A 16129-nucleotide genomic window follows, 5' to 3' on the forward strand; every position below is an offset into this window, starting at 1 on the left:
ACTGTACAGTAGATCCTACTACTCAGACTGCATTTCCTTCAGTGAGCTTTATCCCGATTTTCATACCGTCATACTGTTTCTGTACCATACCGGGGTGTACGATTTTACCAATTATGCACACAAGGGGCGCTATTTCAACAAAAAACTAATAAATATAAACATTTTAACTCAGCAAAAAAAGAAACATCCCCTTTTCAGGACCCTGTTTTTCAAAGATAATTCATAAATATTCAAATAACTTCACAGATCTTCATTGTAAAGGGTTTTAAAACTGTTTCCCATGCTTGTTCAATGAACAATTAATGAACATGCACCTGTGGAACGGTCATTAAGACACTAACAGCTTACAGACAGTAGGTAATTAAGGTCACATTTATGAAAACTTAGGACACTAAAGAGGCCTTTCTACTGACTCTGGGGAAAAAAACAAAAGAAAGATGCCCAGGGTCCCTGCTCATCTGCGTGAACGTGCCTTAGGCATGCTGCAAGGAGGCATGAGGACTACAGATGTGGCCAGGGCAATACATTTCAATGTCTGTACTGTGAGACTGCTAAGACAGCGCTACAGAGACAGGACAGACAGCTAATCGTTTTCGCAGTGTCAGACCACATGTAACAACACATGCACCGGATCGATACATCCGAACATCACACCTGCGGGACATGTACAGGATGGCAACAACAACTGCCCGAGTTACACCAGGAACGCACAATCCCTCCATCAGTGCTCAGACTGTCCGCAATGGACTGAGAGAGGCTGGACTGATGGCTTGTAGGCCTGTTGTAAGGCAGGTCCTTACCAGACATCACCGACAACAACGTCGTCTATGGGCACAAACCCACCGTCGCTGGACCAGACAGGAATGGCAAAAAGTGCTCTTCACTTGCCTATGGGCACAAACCCACCGTTGCTGGACCAGACAGAATTGCTCTTTGACGAATTGCGGTTTTGTCACATCAGGGGTGATGGTTCAGATTCACATTTATCTTTGAAGGAATGAGCGTTACACTTTTAGCCACTTAGCTAGCAAGTTAGCAAACCAAATGCATAGCTGGAGCCCCTGAGCTGGATGTAATTTATTTGAGACATCTTAGATTTTTTATAGTTCTACTTCACTTATAGTTAGTTATAAGCAGTGGCGCAGCACGCACCCCAGCAGCCCACTGCGATGTTGAAAATCATATTGTTGGTATTTTGAAACACCCTGGTATACGGTATATTGCTCAAGCCTAGTAAGCTTCCACATCATAGCTATATAACACCATGTGCAACCACTGAGTAAAGGCCCCTATTGTGAAGTGGTCATTTTAGATTATCAAGAGACTGAGTCTGAGTGCAAGATAGGTGTGACTGAGTGTGGCTGTAAGCTCCATTCCCAGTGTGTGTTCAGTAATGAAATTGTGTGGTGTATCTTTGCAGGAGGCCAGGTGGTGAACCTAATGAACCAGCGTCTGCAGACAGGCTTCACCGAGGCAGAGGTACTGCAGATATTCTGTGATACGTGTGACGCCGTGTCTCGACTGCACCAGGGCAAGACACCCATCATCCACAGGGACCTTAAGGTATGCGGAGGACAGATGTATGATTTTAATTTGATCACCCGGTTGCAGGAGAACTTTCCTGCAATGTGGGAAATGTAAAACTTAGTGTATTTGAGGTTTAAAAAAGCTTCTGAAGTTTGTAATTTCCACTTTGATATTTCAGACATGATTTTCCCTTACGAATGATGTATCAACCCCCCCAAAAATTCCATTAATTATAATTCACCTGAAAATTCACTGTTGCTGCAGGATTATTTTCCTGCTGTAGCAAACTGGCTCAAATTAAGATCCTACATCTGTAGGAACCCTCTCCTGTGTTTTCTCCCACCTCCCTTCTCTGCTCTTGGTCCCTCTCTCCTCATCTTCTTATTGGCTTAGTCTTGCTGTTATATAGGCAAGCTGTTACCGGTATTTATATATGCCATTCAGCAGACAATTTTTTTTATCCAATTCACATTATATATTTTTTAAATAGCGTGACCATTACGTGACTCATTCTGTAGTTCTCTGGCTCTGTTTGACTCTTCTTCTCTTTTGTGTTTCTGCAGGTGGAAAACATCCTGTTACATGATAAGGGTCACTACGTGCTGTGTGACTTCGGAAGCGCCACCAATAAGTTCCAGAACCCACAGACCGAAGGAGTGCCAGTAGTCGATGAGGAAATAAAAAAGTTTGTCAACCGACAGTCAGAAGTTTACATACAACTTAGCCAAATACATTTAAACTCAGTTTTTCACAATTCCTGACATTTAATCCTAGTAAAGATTCCCTGTCTTAGGTCAGTTAGGATCACCACTTTATTTTAATAATGTGAAATGTCAGAATAATAGTAGAGCGAATGATTTATTTCAGCTTTTATTTCTTTCATCGCATTCCCAGTGGGTCAGAAGTTTACATATACTCAATTAGTATTTCGTAGCATTGCCTTTAAATTGTTTAATGTGGGTCAAATGTTTCGGGTAGCTTTCCACAAGCTTCCCACAATAAGTTGGGTGAATTCCTCCTGACAGAGCTGATGTAACTGAGTCAGGGTTGTAGGCCTCCTTGCTCGCACATGCTTTTTCAGTTCTGCCCACAAATTGTATATAGGATTGAGGTCAGGGCTTTGTGATGGCCACTCCAATACCTTGCCTTTGTTGTCCTTAAGTCATTTTGCCACAACTTTGGAAGTATGCTTGGGGTCATTGCCCATTTGGAAGACCCATTTGTGACCAAGCTTCAACTTCCTGATTGATGTCTTGAGATGTTGCTTCAATATATCCACATAATTTTCCTATTTCATGATGCCATCTATTTTGTGAAGCGCACCAGTCCCTCCTGCAGCAAAGCACCCCCACAAAATGATCTTGCCAACCCTGTGCTTCACGGTTGGGATGGTGTTCTTCGGCTTGCAAGCCTCCCCCTTTTTCCTCCAAACATAACGATGGTCATTATGGCAAAACAGTTCTATTTTTGTTTCATCAGACCAAAGGACATTTCTCCAAAAAGTAAGATGTTTGTCCCCATGTGCAAACTGTAGTCTGGCTTTTTTTATGGCGGTTTTGGAGCAGTGGCTTCTTCCTTGCTGAGCGAAGTTTCAGGTTATGTCGATATAGGATTTGTTTTACTGTGGCTTTAGATACTTTTGTACCTGTTTCCTCCAGTATCTTCACAAGGTCCTTTGCTGTTGTTCTTGGATTGAATTGCACTTTTCGCACCAAAGTACGTTCATCTCTAGGAGACAGAACGCGTCTCCCTCCTGAGTGGTATGACGGCTGAGTGGTCCCATGGTGTTTATACTTGCTTACTATTGTTTGTACAGATGAACGTGGTACCTTCAGGCATTTGGAAATCTCTCCCAAGGATGAACCAGAGTTGTGGAGGTCTACAATTGTTTTTCTTAGGTCTTGGCTGATTTGTTTTGATTTTCCCATGATGTCAAGCAACCAGGCACTGAGTTTGAAGGTAGGCCTTGAAATACATCCACAGGTACACCTCCAATTGACTCAAATTATGTCAATTAACCTATCAGAAGCTTCTAAAGCCATGGCATAATTTTCTGGAATTTTCCAAGCAGTTTAAAGGCACAGTCAACTGTGATACAGTGAATTATAAGTGAAATAATCTGTCTGTAAACAACTGTGGGAAAAATGATGTCCTTACCGACTTGCCAAACTATAGTTTGTTAACAAGAAATTTGTGAAGTGATTGAAAACTAGTTTTAATGACTTCAACCTAAGAGTATGTAAACTTACGACTTCAACTGTATATGCGTACCATTTCCTGCCATTTCATTTTTTTTGAAAAAAACTTTTTTACAGCCATAGAAAAGTCCTTCCAAAGTCCACCTGAGCCGAGCCTTTTCAAAGTTAGTGTTCGTTAGATAAAGCTTATGATGTTCATCTTCCTGTTTGTGACCTTGTTCTGTTCTCTCTCAGGTACACCACTCTGTCATATCGTGCTCCTGAGATGGTAAACCTCTACAACAGCAAGATTATCACTACTAAAGCTGACATATGGGTGAGTGGATGTTGTATTTTAGATCTATGCTTTAGTCATAGTATCAGTGCCAGCTTCTGATTTGTATGGGGCTTTTTTACAATACACTTTTCAGCAATTTGTCACAGAATGCCCATGAAAATGTTAAAGAATATAAATAAACTAAATGAAAACTTATAGCAAGTCTTTGGCCAGTGGCAATAGGAATCTCAGGTAGTTGGTACAGTAGGACATTTGAAAAGACATATTTGTGTGGAGAAGCCTTTCCCATCTTGTTTCTCAAGGCATTTGGATGTTTGTTCTAAATGTTATATAACTTAATTAGTGTGTGTGTGTGTTGATGCAGGCAGCCTAGAGGTTAAGAGCATTGTGTTTGTGTGGTGTGTGTGTTCCCTCCCTCCCTCCAGGCAATGGGCTGTTTGCTGTATAAGCTGTGCTACTTCACTCTACCCTTTGGGGAGAGCCAGGTGGCCATCTGTGATGGCAGTTTCACCATTCCTGACAATTCCCGCTACTCCTACGACCTGCACTGCCTCATCCGTCAGTATTCCACCACTCACTGTATCTGCTATGAAAATTAGTGTAGATTCTACAGTGACATTACATATTTTAGAAGTACACTATATTTACAAAAGTATGTGGACACCCCTTCAAATTAGTGGATTCCGCTGTTTTAGCCACACCCATTGCAGACGGGTATAAAATTGAGCACACCGCCATGCAATCTCCATAGACAAACACTGGCAGTAGAATGGCCTTGCTGAAGAGCTTAGTGACTTTCAACGTGGCACCGTCATAGGATGCCACCTTTCCAACAAGTCAGTTTGTTAAATGTTTGCCCTGCAAGAGCTGCCCCGGTCAACTGTAAGCTGTGTTATTGTAAATTAGAAACGTTTAAGAGCAACAATGGCTCAGCCTTGAAGAGCTAGGCAACACAAGCTCACAAAACGGGACTGCTGAAGCGAATCGTGTTTAAAAATCGTCTGTCCTCCATTGCAACACTCACTACCGAGTTCCAAACTGTCTCTGAATGTAACATCAGCACAAAGCTGTTCGTCAGGGGCCTCATGAAATGGGTTTCCATGGCCGAGCAGCCGCACACAAGCCTAAGATCACCATGCCCAATGCCGAGCGTCGGCTGGAGTATTGTAAAGCTCGCCGCCATTAAGGCAGTGGATACGCATTCTCTGGAGTGATGAGTTATGCTCCACCATCTGGCAGTCCAACGGACTAATCTGGGTTTGGCGATGCCAGGAGAACGCTACCTGCGCCAATGCGTAGTGCCAACTGTAGATTTTGGTGGAGGAGGAATAATGGTCTGGGGCTGTTTTTCATGGTTCGGGCTAGGCCCCTTAGTTCTGGTGAAGGGAAATCTTAATGCTACAGCATAAAATCAAATCAAATTGTATTAGTCACATGCGCCGAATACAACTGGTGTAGACCTTACAGTGAAATGCCCTATCCAACAATGCAGTTTAGTGCTTGCTGTGCAGTAGCAGAGAGAACAGTCTCTGACTAGGGTGCCTGGATTCTTTGACAATTTTTAGGGCCTTCCTCTGACACCGCCTGGTGTAGAGGTCCTGGATGGCAGGAAGCTTGGCCCCGGTGATGTTCTGGGCCGTTCGCACTACCCTCTGTCGTGCCTTGAGATCGGAGGCCAAGCAGTTGCCATACCAGGAAGTGATGCAACCATGCTCTTGATGGTGCAGCTGTAGAGCCTTTTGAGGATCTGAGGACCCATGCCAAATCTTTTCAGTCTCCTGAGGGGGAATAGGTTTCGTCTTACCCTCTTCACGACTGTCTTGACCTTCTAGACATTTCTGAATTATTCTAGACGATTGTGTGATTCTAACTTGGTGCAACAGTTTGGGGAAGGCCCTTTCCTGTTTCAGCATGACAATGCCCCCGTGCACAAAGCAAGGTCTATACAGAAATGTTTTGTTGAGATTGGTGTGGAAGAACTTGACTGGCCTACACAGAGCCCTGACCTCAATCCCATTGAACACCTTTGGGATGATTTGGAACGCCGACTGTGAGCCAGGCCTAATCGCTCAACATTAGTGCACGACCTCACTAATGATATTGTGGCTGAATGGAAGCAAGTCTCCCCAGCAATGTTCCAACATCTAGTGGACAGCCTTAACCAGAAGAGTGGAGGCTGTTATAGCAGTAAAGGGGGACCATCTCCATATTAATGCCCATGATTTTGGAATGAGATGTTTGATGAGCAGGTGTCCACATACTTTTGTTCACTTAGTGTATATAGTATCAGTTCTGTACAACGTGTTACCTCTTCATCTAACCATGCTTAATCTACCCGTTGTGGGATAGTCAGTGTGTTGCTTTTGTCTCTTATGTTGTGGTTTGATTGGTGTCTCACTTTTTCTCTCTCATTTCCACCTCTCCTTCTCATTCTGTTTGTGTTTGTCAGGGTACATGCTGGAGCCCGACCCTGACAAAAGACCTGACATCTACCAGGTGTCCTACTTTGCTTTTAAACACGCTCGTCGGGACTGCCCTGTTCAGAATGTTAAGGTCAGTCTTTCTCTGCTCAGCGGAAAGTCTACACTGAGTGCACAAAATATTAGGAACACCTTCCTATTATTGAGTTGCACTGCCTTTTGCCCTCAGAACAGCCTCAGTTCATTGGGGCATGGACTCTACAAGGTGTCAAACGCATTCCACAGGGATGCAGGCCCATGTTGACTCCAATGCTTCCCACAGTTGTGTGAAGTTGGCTGGGTGTCCTTTGATTGGTGGACCATTCTTGAGTCACAGGAAACTGTTGAGTGTGAAAAACCCAGCAGTGTTGCAGTTCTTGACGCACTCAAACTGGTGCGCATGGCACCTACTACCATACCCTGCTCAAAGGCGCTTAAAACTTTTGTTTTGCCCATTCACCTTCTGAATGGCACATCTCAATTATTTCAAGGCTTAGAAATCATTCTTTAACCTGTCTCCTCCCCTTCCTCGACACTGATTTTGAAGTGGATTTAACAAGTGACATCAATAAGGGATTATAGCTTTCACCTGATTTCACCTAGTCAGTCTATGTCATGGAAAGAACAGGTGTCCTTAATGTTTTGTACACTCTGTGTATGTGGGTCAGTCAATCTCTGTTCTAGGGTGTCTCTCTCTAGTGTTTCCTGTATGTTTGTCTCTCTCTGCTCTGAGATTGGCCTCAGGTCAGATCTACCAATGTTCTATTCAATCCATGCCTGAATCTACTGAATGTGCTTGTCATATGGATCCATTCCCTCCCAAATATGAATTTACAATACTTTTACCTCTAATCATATAGAACTCTCCAATTCCTGCTCAACTCCCTGAGCCAATCAAAGCCAGTGAGGCTGCTGCAGCGAAGAAGAACCAGAGCCAGACACAGAGTAAGGCCAGGTAGGTTTGTGGTGTTTGTTATACAGGGGGCTGCCTGAGTAATCTTGTAGTTGTTGTTATTATACGCAGCAGTATTGAGGCCAGTATCCATGTTTTTTTAGTTGTGTGTTCTCTGTTCTGCTTTAACATCATTCATAAGGTAATTTCATACCATTGACATCTTGTTCCAAGATGGCGTAGCAGTCAGACGTCTTTGTCTTGTCTCGTCCCATGTGTATATCTTTTTCTTCGCATTATTTTTAATATTTTTCCTAAACCGCAACTTCAAAATACTCTCCTGCAACCCGCCTCACCCAATGTGGTGTGGATCCTTTTTTTTCCCCCCTAAAGTATTTCTATTTACCTCTGAACTGGAATAACTCAACTGAAGCTAGCTAGCTACCAGCTATCAATCAGCTAACCACTGCTAGCGGTCATCAGCTAACCTTTAGCTCGGAAAGCTCTTGCCAGTTTGTACAATGCTCTTCAAACCAGAGCATACCGGACCTATTTTTCTCTCTATATCACCGGAGTCCTACCACAAACTCTGAATATTTTCATCTGGATCATCACAGCTAGCTAACCGCAACTCGGGTTGACTACTCCTGGCTAACGTTTCTGTCCCGGAGCTAGCACCAACTAGCCTGGGGCTAGCCCATGCTAGACCCATCCCCCGGCTCACTCCTGAGCTACAATATCCGGACCTCTTCTACTGCCGGTACGGGGCACGGAACCCCACCGATCCTCTATGACTGGAATACCGACATAATCTGCCCGAGGATTCCAACAGGCCCCTCAGGTGCGACGCCCGCTGAAGGCCCATTCTGCTAACCTGCTAGGCCTGCTAGCTACCTAGAGCTACCTGGAACCCTACTAACTCCACGACTGGTCTATCGACGTCACCGCACAAAGAGGCAAAAACAGACTTACCCCCATCGCGACGTCCCCCGGTCTACTAACTGCTAGCTTGCCTGCCCCGGTCTGTTAACTGCTAGCCCCTGCTAACTGCTTGCTTGCTAACCCGGTCTGCTAACTGCCAACTTGCCAGCCCCGGTCTGCTAACTGCTAGCTTGTTTAGCCTCGGCCTACTAACTGTTATCATCTGCCTGCTAACTGTCTGAATCGCCGTGTTCCCAGTCAGCCCAACCATTCACTGGACCCATATGTTCACTTGGCTACGCATGCCTCTCTCTAATATCAATATTCCTTGTCCATTACTGTCCTGGTTAGTAATTCATGTCTTATTTCACTGTAGAGCCTCTAGCCCTGCTCAATATGCCTTAGCCAACCATGTTGTCACACCTCTTACATATGCAATGACATCACCTGGTTTAAACACCTCTAGAGACTATATCTCTCTCATAATTTCTCAATGCCTAGGTTTACCTCCAATGTACTCACATCCTACCATACCTTTATCTGTACACTATGCCTTGAATCTATGCTATCGTGCCCAGAAACCTGATCCTTTTACTCTCTGTGACGAATGTACTAGACGGCCAGTTCGTATAGCATTTAGCCGTACCCTTATCCTACTTCTCCTCTGTTCCTCTGGTGATGTAGAGGTTAATCCAGGTCCTGCAGTGCCTAGCTCCACTCCCAGGTGCTCTCATTTGTTGACTTCTGTAACCGTAAAAGCCTTGGTTTCATGCATGTTAACATTAGAAGCCTACTCCCTAAGTTTGTTTTACTCACTGCTTTAGCACACTCTGCCAACCCGGATGTCTTAGTCGTGTCTGAATCCTGGCTTAGGAAAACCACCAAAAACCTTGAAATCTCCATCGCTAACTATAACATTTTCCACCAAGATAGAACCTCCAAAGGGGGTGGTGTTGCAATCTACTGCAAAGATAACCTGCAAGAGTTCTGTATTACTATCCAGGTCTATACCCAAACAAGTCGAGCTTCTACTTCTAAAAATGTACCTTTCCAGAAACAAGTCTCTCACTGTTGCCGCTTGCTATAGACCTCCCTCTGCCCCCAGCTGTGCCCTCGATACCATATGTGAATTGATTACCCCCCATCTATCTTCTAAGCTCGTGCTACTAGGTGACCTAAACTGGGACATGCTTAACACCCCGGCCATCCTACAATCCAAGCTTGATGCCCTCAATCTCACATAAATTATCAATGAACCTACCAGGTACAACTCCAAATCCGTAAACACGGGCACCCTCATAGATGTTATCCTAACTAACTCGCCCTCCAAATACACCTCTGCTGTTTTCAATCAAGATCTCAGCGATCACTGCCTCATTGCCTGCATCCGCAATGGGTCTGCGATCAAACGACCACCCCTCATCACTGTCAAATGCTCCCTAAAACACTTTTGCGTGCAGGCTTTTCTAATTGACCTGACCGGGGGATCCTGGAATGACATTGACCTCATCCCGTCAGTAGATGATGCCTGGCTATTCTTTAAAAGTGCCTTCCTCACCATCTTAAATAAGCATGCCCAATTCAAAACATTTAGAACTAGGAATAGATATAGTCCTTGGTTCACTCCAGACCTGTCTGCCCTTGACCAGCACAAAAACATCCTGTGGCATTCTGCATTAGCATCAAATAGCCCTCGTAATATGCAACTTTTCAGGGAAGTTAGGAACAAATATACACAGGCAGTTCGGAAAGCTAAGGTTAGCTTTTTCAAACAGAAATTTGCATCCTGTAGTACTATCTCAAAAAAGTTTTGGGACACTGTAAAGTCCATGGAGAATAAGAGCACCTCCTTCCAGCTGCCCACTGCTCTGAGGCTAGGAAACACTGTCACCACCGATAAATCCACTATAATGGAGAATTTCAATAAGCATTTCTCTACGGCTGGCCATGCTTTCCACCTGGCTACCCCTACCCCGGTCAACTGCCTGGCACCCTCCACAGCAACCCGCCAAATCCAGATAGCTGATGTTCTGAAAGAGCTGCAAAATCTGAACCACTACAAATCAGCCGGGCTAGACAATCTGGACCCTCTCTTTCTAAAATGATCTGCCGAAATTGTTGCAACCCCTAGTACTAGCCTGTTCAACCTCTCTTTTGTATCGTCTGAGATTCCCAAAGATTGGATAGCTGCCGCGGTCATGCCCATCTTCAAAGGGGGTGACACTCTAGACCCAAACTGCTACAGACCTATATCTATCCTACCCTGTCTTTCTAAGGTCTTCGAAAGCCAAGTTAAGAAACAGATCACTGACCGTTTTGAGAGTTTCAGAGCTGGGTTTCAGAGTCATGGATGCATCTCAGCCACGCTCAAGGTTCTAAACAACATCATAACTGCCATCGATAAGAGACATTACTGTGCAGCCGAATTCATCGACCTGGCCAAGGCTTTCGACTCTGTCAGTCACCACATTATTATTCGCAGACTCGACAGCCTTGGTTTCTCAAATGATTGCCTCGCCTGGTTTACCAACTACTTCTCTGATAGAGTTCACTGTGTCAAATCGGAGGGCCAGTTGTCCGGACCTCTGGCAGTCTCTATGGGGGTGCCACAGGGTTCAATTCTCGGGCCGACTATCTTCTCTGTATACATCGATGATGTTGCTCTTGCTGCTGGTGATTCTCCGGTACACCTCAAACACAGACGACACCATTCTGTATACTTCTAGCCTCTCTATGGACACTGTGTTAACTAACCTCCAGACGAGCTTCAATGCCATACAACTCTCCTTCCGTGGCCTCCAACTGCTCTTAAATGCAAGTAAAACTAAATGCATGCTATTCAACCGATCACTGCCCGCACCTGCTCGCCCGTCCAGCATCACTACTCTGGACGGCTCTGACTTAGAATACGTGGACAACTACAAATACCTAGGTGTCTGGTTAGACTGTAAACTCTCCTTCCAGACTCCCATTAAGCATCTCCAATCCAAAATTAAATCTAGAATTGGCTTCCTATATCGCAACAAAGCATCCTTCACTCATGCTGCCAAACATACCCTCGTAAAACTGACCATCCTACCAATCCTCGACTTTGGTGATGTCATCTATAAAATAGCCTCCAACACTCTACTCAACAAACTGGATGCAGTCTATCACAGTGCCATCCGTTTTGTCACCAAAGCCCCATACGCTACCCACCATTGCGACCTGTACGCTCTCGTTGGTTGGCCCTCTCTTCATACTCGTCGCCAAACCCACTGGCTACAGGTTATCTACAAGTCTCACCAACTCTCACCTTTTTTCCCCCAGACTGACAGACCCCATCCCCACCACTGAGACCTCCATCACGCCCCGGCAGAGGCCCAAAGCGGGCCATGCCCAGCCCAGCGCTGGAATCCTACCCATCCAGCCGGCTGCCCTCACCCCTCGCAAACGGGCCAACCTACCTGCCGGGGGGGCCCTTCCTCTTGGTATGTACCCACCCTCACTCTGCCTATTTACTGCAACTACTATGCTTGAAAATATGGAGAGTGGTACTCAGTAATGTGTTGTATTAGATTTGTCCCAAACATAACACTTTGTACTCCTGAACTTATTTAGGCTTGCCTTAACAAAGAGGTTGAATACTTATTGACTCAATACATTTTAGCTTTTCATTTTTTATTAATAAAAATGAATAAATAATGTATTTCCACTGACATTATGGCGTACTGTGTAGGTCAGTGAAAAAATATTAGTAAATTAATCAATTTTAAACTCAGGCTGTAACACAATAGCATTTGGAAAAAATCTAAGTGTGTGAATACTTTCTGAAGGCACTGTAGCTACTCAAGAGATAAACAGAAGTGACTGAGGTAGATTCTCTACCCTAATGGCAATAGCTAAGTTGGAGAAAATGTAAGTAAATTAAGATGGCGGACAGTGGGCACTAGCCATGATAAATAAATGTATGCCTAAGTGGGCATGTACCCAAATAAGCTAGCTAGTTAACATCGAGCTGGACCTGCACTGACCTAAAACAGTTGTTTTGCCCTCTTTTCTCGATAACTCAAAGAAATGCCTCTTTGGGTGCAAACTGTTCAGAACATACCAGCCAAATTTGGTTGAATTATTACAAAAATTAGATCTTAGTAATATTTAGTCAAACATTATATGGCTCTCTTTAGAAACAAATGACTGGTATGCTTAGAATGTCTCTCAACAGTTTCATCTAATGAGGTCTTGCCAGTGATGTATATAGCATGCAATATATTTTCTTAGTTTCATGGCTTGTATAGTAACCATATTCTGTATTCCTTGCAGGAGTGAACTTAAACCTTGCCCAGCAAGCGGCAGCCCTCCAATCACAGAAGGCACAGAAGGCACTTCAGCCAGCGACCGGCCAATCACATAACCCTCCCAGTGAGGCAACACCCCAGCTGGGTGGAAAGCCCCAGGCTGGTGCTCAGCAGAAGCAGGTAAACTCAGGCAGCCAGCTAACACCCAAACCCACAGCCATACTACCCTGCATCCCACTGCTGGCTTCTCTCTGAAGCTAATCAGGGTTGGGTCTGGTCGATCCTTGGATGGGAGACCAGGGGCTGTTTGTATCATGCGTCTCAGAATAGGAGTGCTGATCTAGGTTTCTGCTGCAAAAATAACTGCCCTCACCAGGTGGGGGTGGATGACGTATCTTCTGAGCATCTGGAAGCGTTTAATGAATCTAATCAATTACAGTACAAAACCCTGCAAGTTTAAAAAAAAGATTTAAGTGGGTTAATATAATTATGGTTATTAGTAACAACAAAAAAATTCAAAAGAAAATGTTCCTCTTTACCCTCTAACGGGTCTGGTAAAATTAATTTCAAAGAAATATAGCTAATTTATTTCATAGGATTTTGTTGCTTAGTGACAAAGCCACTTATGCCAGCTGTAAAGTGCCATCTGTGTGACAAGCTGCTGCCTCAGGGTTGGGTTATTGTTCAGCCAACCTTTGTATAGACTGTCATCATGGAACAAGCTTAGATAAGTAGGTCATTGAAGTGCAGGAAACTCTTGACCAAACAGAGAAGAAATGTGCATGAGGGAGGAAATTGGATGGAAAAAAACATTACCACACAATTGCACCCCATTATATTTTCCTGGGATTACATTTTTTACAGTCTCCTCCTATTGCAACAATTGGTCCTTAGTTTTTAGGTAGGTAAGACAGTTTTACGGTATACCGGTATATAATTATGTGTGAAAAAGTTAAGTGTTATGCCGGTGAACCCATGATAGCAGCCACATGCGTTCTTAGTGGCACAGTGTGTTGTCTGTGTGTGAAGCAGCTTTGTTTTCGTTGTCTCGGTTTTTTGACACTGTGCTGTCCTACGTCTTTGTGTGGTAGCCAGGACAATTGCAGCAGCAGCCTATCGCAGCAGTGGGAGGAGTCCCACCTGTGCAGACCATGGCAGAGGCCCCGAGCACCCCTCAACAGGCCTTGCCTCCCCCGATGGCCAGTCCTTCCCCTCAGAAGGCCCAGGCTCCGTCCAGCCCAGCCCCACCCAAAGCCCCAGCACGTCGTAAGCAGGCCAGCCAGAGCCAGGCCCAGCAGCAACCATCTGCTCAGCCTACTCCAGCCCATCCTTCAGCTGCACAGCAGCCTACAGCTCGGCAGCAACCAGTTCCTCAACAACCAGTTGCCCAGCAACCAGTAGCTCAGACAGAAGCGGCCCAGCATTCACCTGTCAAGACCCAGTCCACTCCTGCCGAGACCAGTCACAACACAGCTGAGACTGAGACGGTAACATACCTGCAGCCTGCACCGCATCTGCTCCCTGAGCTGTCAGACACACTCAAAGCCTGCTTGAAAATGACATCAGGCCATCCATTGTTCCACCCAGCCATCTATCGTCATGCCAATGCCATCAGCCTTCATCATTTTGCTGTCTTTCAGTTTTACTCGTTAGTGTTGTTCTCTCAGTAACTTGAAAAACTCTGCAACATTGTGAATGTTTGAATGACCCTCATTTCTGTGTGATAGCCTTTTTTTCCCTGTCTGTTTTTCACTTCATTTTACTTTGTTTGCCTCATTTTCTTTAGTGTTGTATGTATTTGTATTTGGAATTGAAAGTTAATCATTAGTGAGTGTTATTGGGATTTGTTATTTTTCATGAGTCGTCCTCTGTTTAATTCTTCTCCCTTCAGTTAGACTGTGAGATCTGTATTGTTTATACTATATTTTTTCTTATATTTCCTCTCTCTTTCTCCGTCCCTCTGTCCAAGACTCCGCACCACTCTCCAAAGACAGCAGAGCGCACCCCGAGTAACGTTACTCAGAATGTAGTCAGTGGGCTACCTGGAAGTGACTTCAGCCTACTACTGCAAGAGGCCACTGCAGAGGATGACCTCAACCAGTTAATGTAAGATATGCATGACATCATCACCAGAAATATCATCCTTAGTTAAATATGTCTCGTTTTCAATGTGTAATAAAAAGCATGAGCTGGCGCACACCCACTGAAAATTATTTTGTGTAGAGGTGCTGACTAACAACGAATAAACTGTAAACTGTAAAAATAAATAGAGTCGCGCACTCTATATATCAACTCCTAGTATTTAATTGGGTAAACCACCAACGTTTTGGCATCACTGCTTCAGTGTGTAACAACAAGTTGACCTCTTCCGGCATTTGTGTGTTTTTCCAGATCTGTCGGTACATCTCCACCCAATTCCACCCGGTCCCTTCAGCAGAGTGTGTGTGAACCAGCACAAGATGGCAACTTTGCTGCCTTTGCCCATTCCCCTACCCCTTGCCCTGCCACCGGTTCCCCCACGCAGCCCGCCTGGAACCCTTTTGGTGATGATGACTTCTCCAATCTCAGTGCAGAGCAACTGATTAACAAAGACCTGGTTGATGAACAGGCTGATGGTGAGGCTGTTTGTGTGTGTGCACATGTGTGTGTATGTGTTGCACACACAACAGAATACCGTGTGCTTTCAGATAGGTGAAGAGATAGGTGTTAAAAATACACCCGTAGACCTAATTTCTAACATATCCTCTGCTGTAATCGTATTTCCAATCAGATAAAGCTGTATCATTCACTTTGACCTTATCGCTATTAGACGTGGCTGCAGAAGCAGAGGTGGAGACGGCCCCCACAGAGGAACTGATACCTGGCCTGCTGGAGGTCTCCTCCCCTGGGGAAACAACCCCCCAACCTGCTGGTGAGACCCTTCTCATCTTCATCACTCATAGTGGTTCAGTCCTCTCTGGCTCAGTCGGTAGAGAGTGGTGCTTGCAACGCCAAGGGTTGTGGGTTCAATTCCCACTGGGGCCACCCATACCTAAAATGTATGCATGCGCGACTAAGTCACTTTGGATTGAAGCGTCTGCAAAATGGCATATTAATATTATATTAATCTTCCTACAGTATACAGTGCATTCGGAAAGTATTCAGACCCCTCGACCTTTTCTACATTTTGTTATGTTACAGCCTAAAAATGTATTAAAGTCGATGGCTTGATAGTTTTTGCAGACCACACAGCCGTCATACCACTCAGGATGGAGACGCGTTCTGTCTCCTAGAGATGAATGTACTTTAGTGCGAAAAGTGCAAATCAATCTCAGAACAACACCAAAGGACCTTGTGAAGATGCTGGAGGAAACAGGTACGAAAGTATCTATATCCACACTCAGCAAGGAAGAAGCCACTGCTCCAAAACCGCCATAAAAAAGCCAGACTACGGTTTGCGTCTGCACACGGGGACAAAGATCGTACGTTTTGGAGAAATGTCCTTTGGTCTGATGAAACAAAAATAGAACTGTTTTGCCATTATGACCATCGTTATTTTTGGAGGAAAGGGGGGGGGGGGGGGGGGGGGGCTTGCAAGC

General features: G+C 44.8%; 1 protein-coding gene across 5 annotated transcripts in view; it reads left to right on the forward strand.

The window, feature by feature from the left end:
* Window positions 1-16129, forward strand: part of LOC110537214 (AP2-associated protein kinase 1) — a 102629-nt gene that overhangs the window by 19257 nt on the left and 67243 nt on the right. For all 5 annotated transcript variants that reach the window (XM_036937218.1, XM_021623081.2, XM_036937214.1 and 2 more), the window contains exons 4-15: window positions 1421-1563; window positions 2091-2212; window positions 3960-4041; window positions 4428-4560; window positions 6452-6555; window positions 7322-7416; window positions 11584-11744; window positions 12577-12731; window positions 13643-14038; window positions 14521-14657; window positions 14943-15166; window positions 15361-15462. In XM_036937218.1, coding sequence (XP_036793113.1) covers window positions 1421-1563; window positions 2091-2212; window positions 3960-4041; window positions 4428-4560; window positions 6452-6555; window positions 7322-7416; window positions 11584-11744; window positions 12577-12731; window positions 13643-14038; window positions 14521-14657; window positions 14943-15166; window positions 15361-15462 — 1854 coding nt within the window. The remainder of the gene's footprint in view (window positions 1-1420; window positions 1564-2090; window positions 2213-3959; window positions 4042-4427; window positions 4561-6451; window positions 6556-7321; window positions 7417-11583; window positions 11745-12576; window positions 12732-13642; window positions 14039-14520; window positions 14658-14942; window positions 15167-15360; window positions 15463-16129) is intronic.

This window comes from Oncorhynchus mykiss, chromosome 12 (genome assembly GCF_013265735.2).
Source record: "Oncorhynchus mykiss isolate Arlee chromosome 12, USDA_OmykA_1.1, whole genome shotgun sequence".
Taxonomy (NCBI): domain Eukaryota; kingdom Metazoa; phylum Chordata; class Actinopteri; order Salmoniformes; family Salmonidae; genus Oncorhynchus; species Oncorhynchus mykiss.